The sequence below is a fragment of the Acanthisitta chloris genome, unplaced genomic scaffold, assembly GCF_000695815.1.
Source record: "Acanthisitta chloris isolate BGI_N310 unplaced genomic scaffold, ASM69581v1 scaffold5720, whole genome shotgun sequence".
Classification (NCBI taxonomy): Eukaryota; Metazoa; Chordata; class Aves; order Passeriformes; family Acanthisittidae; genus Acanthisitta; species Acanthisitta chloris.
This window is the reverse complement of record NW_008650948.1, coordinates 23622-26394: the sequence shown is the minus strand read 5'-3', so window position 1 is coordinate 26394 and position 2773 is coordinate 23622. Positions and strand designations below refer to the sequence as shown.

General features: G+C 38.9%; 1 protein-coding gene across 1 annotated transcript; it reads left to right on the top strand.

Moving 5' to 3' along the window:
• Positions 1–461: 461 nt before the first annotated feature.
• LOC103798660 (cytochrome c oxidase assembly protein COX11, mitochondrial) lies at positions 462–897 on the top strand (the record flags this gene model as incomplete). Its single annotated transcript, XM_009070940.1, has 2 exons — positions 462–587; positions 715–897. Coding segments are annotated over 2 exons (309 nt in total), but the record flags the coding sequence as incomplete, so codon positions are not given.
• Between the last annotated feature and the right edge of the window lie 1876 nt (positions 898–2773).

Sequence of the window (2773 nt, the reverse complement as noted above, 5' to 3'; positions counted from 1 at the left end):
GCTGATTCTATGATTCTATGATCTGAACTTCTGTTGTTTCTTTCTCCTCTATCCTTGCAGGATTGTTTTTATATTTAAAAAAACAAGCACATTTTAATCCAGCTTTAATATTTAAAATCAGTTCCCCAAAAATTCTTCTTGTTTCTGAGTCCAGTACTGAAAGAATAACCTCAAAAACTAAATGCACACCATATATAAATTTGTGTATTGCAAAAGCTTTGTGTGCTGCTTAACTGCTGAGAATAATAGAATCAAACTGGTTAAGACTGAAAATACACACATATAACTACTGAAGCTTTTAATTCTGAGTGGGGGTGAATTGCATATAAGCAAAATATCTGTGAAATCTGAAACAGCAAAGAGAAAGTGAACTAATTCTTGGTAAAGCCTAAAGAACTTGGTTTGAGGAGGGGAGGGCTGCAGTGGATTAGAATAAATCACTGTACAATTGTGTCCCACAGGTGGTACCAGGAGAGACTGCACTGGCATTTTATAAAGCCAAAAATCCTACTGACAAACCAATAATTGGGATCTCCACCTATAATGTAATCCCCTTTGAAGCAGGACAGTATTTCAATAAAATACAAGTAAGTATGAGCAAAGCCAAGCCTTTAGCCACGTACAGGGAAATGAGAGTTGAAAGATGAAGCTTTCTATCTTGTTGGCCTTGCTGTCACTGTCTAATTATGTTTGGTTTTTCCCTTTCCCCTGCAGTGTTTTTGTTTTGAAGAACAGAGGCTAAACCCTCAGGAGGAAGTGGACATGCCTGTCTTTTTCTACATCGATCCAGAGTTTGCAGAGGACCCTAAAATGGCTAAAGTTGATTTGATCACCCTCTCTTACACCTTCTTTGAAGCAAAGGAAGGACTGAAGTTGCCACTTCCAGGATATCATTAATGGGCAATCTCTACAAAATGGACTTATTTCCTTGGAAGGAAAAACTGCAGAAGTACTGTGAAATATGAAATTATATTATTAAACCACCATGGGCACATGATGTTAAGAAAGTATATGTATGAATGTGTTTTTTAAACCAACTTAATGTAGCTGGAATACAATTTCTTAAGAGTATTATTTCTTCAGCAGCCAGTGGAAGGGAACACACTGTTCCTGGAAGAGAGAGTCATCTCTTTATAAGCTGATACACATTATCTGAATACTTTATCAGGTAGAAATTAAGTTCTTCATTTAAATACAGATGTGTTTATTAAGCATCTAAAATTCTCTGGGGAATAACTTCTATGTTAAGCTACTTTAGAAAAAGGTAAAACCAGATGATCAGTTAGGAAATCTTATAACTAAACAAAGTTACTGTATTTCTGTGTAACCCTCCCTAGCACAGGAGGAGGAGATGGTACAGAAGATGATGCACCCTCTCAGATTACTACTGAATCAGTAGTTCATTTGGTAAGAGCAGAGTGCTCTATAACTTTTATCATTAGAACAGTCATCTAAGTGTAAGCACATCAGATCTGGGGGATGGTTCCCATTTGGAAATACCATCTTCTTTCCATGTTGTGTTGAACTCATTTCAGTTGTCTGTACTGCTGCTGAGTGCTCTTTGCCTCTGCAGAAGGCTGTGCTCTGGGCACTACACACAGAGACAAGCTTGGCTTTTGTATGAAATGCTTGGAGGGAAGGGCAGTGTAGAAGCAACTGCTCTGAAGTGCAGCTAGATCAACAGCATAGGAGTCTCCCCAAACCTCCAAATCAGCTCATTTAGAGGCTGAGCCCAGCAGAGTCTGCCCAGCAGCACAGCAGTTATTCAGAGGGACTCACTGCTTACCATCACAACACGTCAGCCTGTATTTATGTAACTTTTGGTCATTATCTTTGGGGTAGGTGTAATAGCACTTTATCATAGCTTAGCAAACCAGCAGTTGCAGAGCATGTTTATGTGACCTACTCCTTTTCAGGCAGGAATTAATCTCAGCCCAGTATCTCATCTGCTAGGCCAGTTCCTCCCACCCCTTTCAGCAGATGAGATCTAACAAAGTAAGACTAATGTTGATTTGCTTGGACTCTGAAAAGGTAATGGGTACATCAGAAATAACTTCCAGTTACCTGAGTCTCAATTATGTTTGCATATAATGATTCAAAAAGTCCTTTTCTGAAAATCAATGGATGCTACCTTTAAAATGCATTACTGTACCAATTATGTGTGTTGGTGAAACAGATTCTGGATGACATTCAAGTCAGGTCTTTATATTAAAAGCTTTAAAACTTTTTGTTCTTTCATCTCTCTAATGCATTTTATCCAGCAGAACATGTGGAGCCCAGACAAGTGAAAAACGTGTATTAAGATAGCAGCAAGCTTTGTTGTTCCAGTGTGCTTGAGGAGAAAAAAATAACATCAAGACAAATCTTTGAGTCCAGGCTAGGAGAAAAAAAAATAATTCTCAGCTGGGTTGTCTTCACTCCATTTTCTTTTTGCAAGCTGCACTGATCATGGCAGTTCTCCACATATTGCTGTATTCTGGCCATGTGCTTCAGAAGGAAAGGAATTTCCCCCTGGCAAGTGCCAGTTCCATAAAAATGGAGTTTTCCACAAAAATGGAGTTTTCCACCCAAGTCTGACAGCCCAAGTTTGCACAGATGCTGAGGACATTCCAACTATAAAGCCAGTTCTGTAACCTCAGTAATTAACCAGTTCCCTTTCATCTATTTGTGACCATTTTGCTTTCAATGTGGAAAGGTTCACTCAGCAATCACCCACTATGACTTACCACACCAAAATAGCCCATTTTGATTTGATACCCTTCAGTGTGTGAGT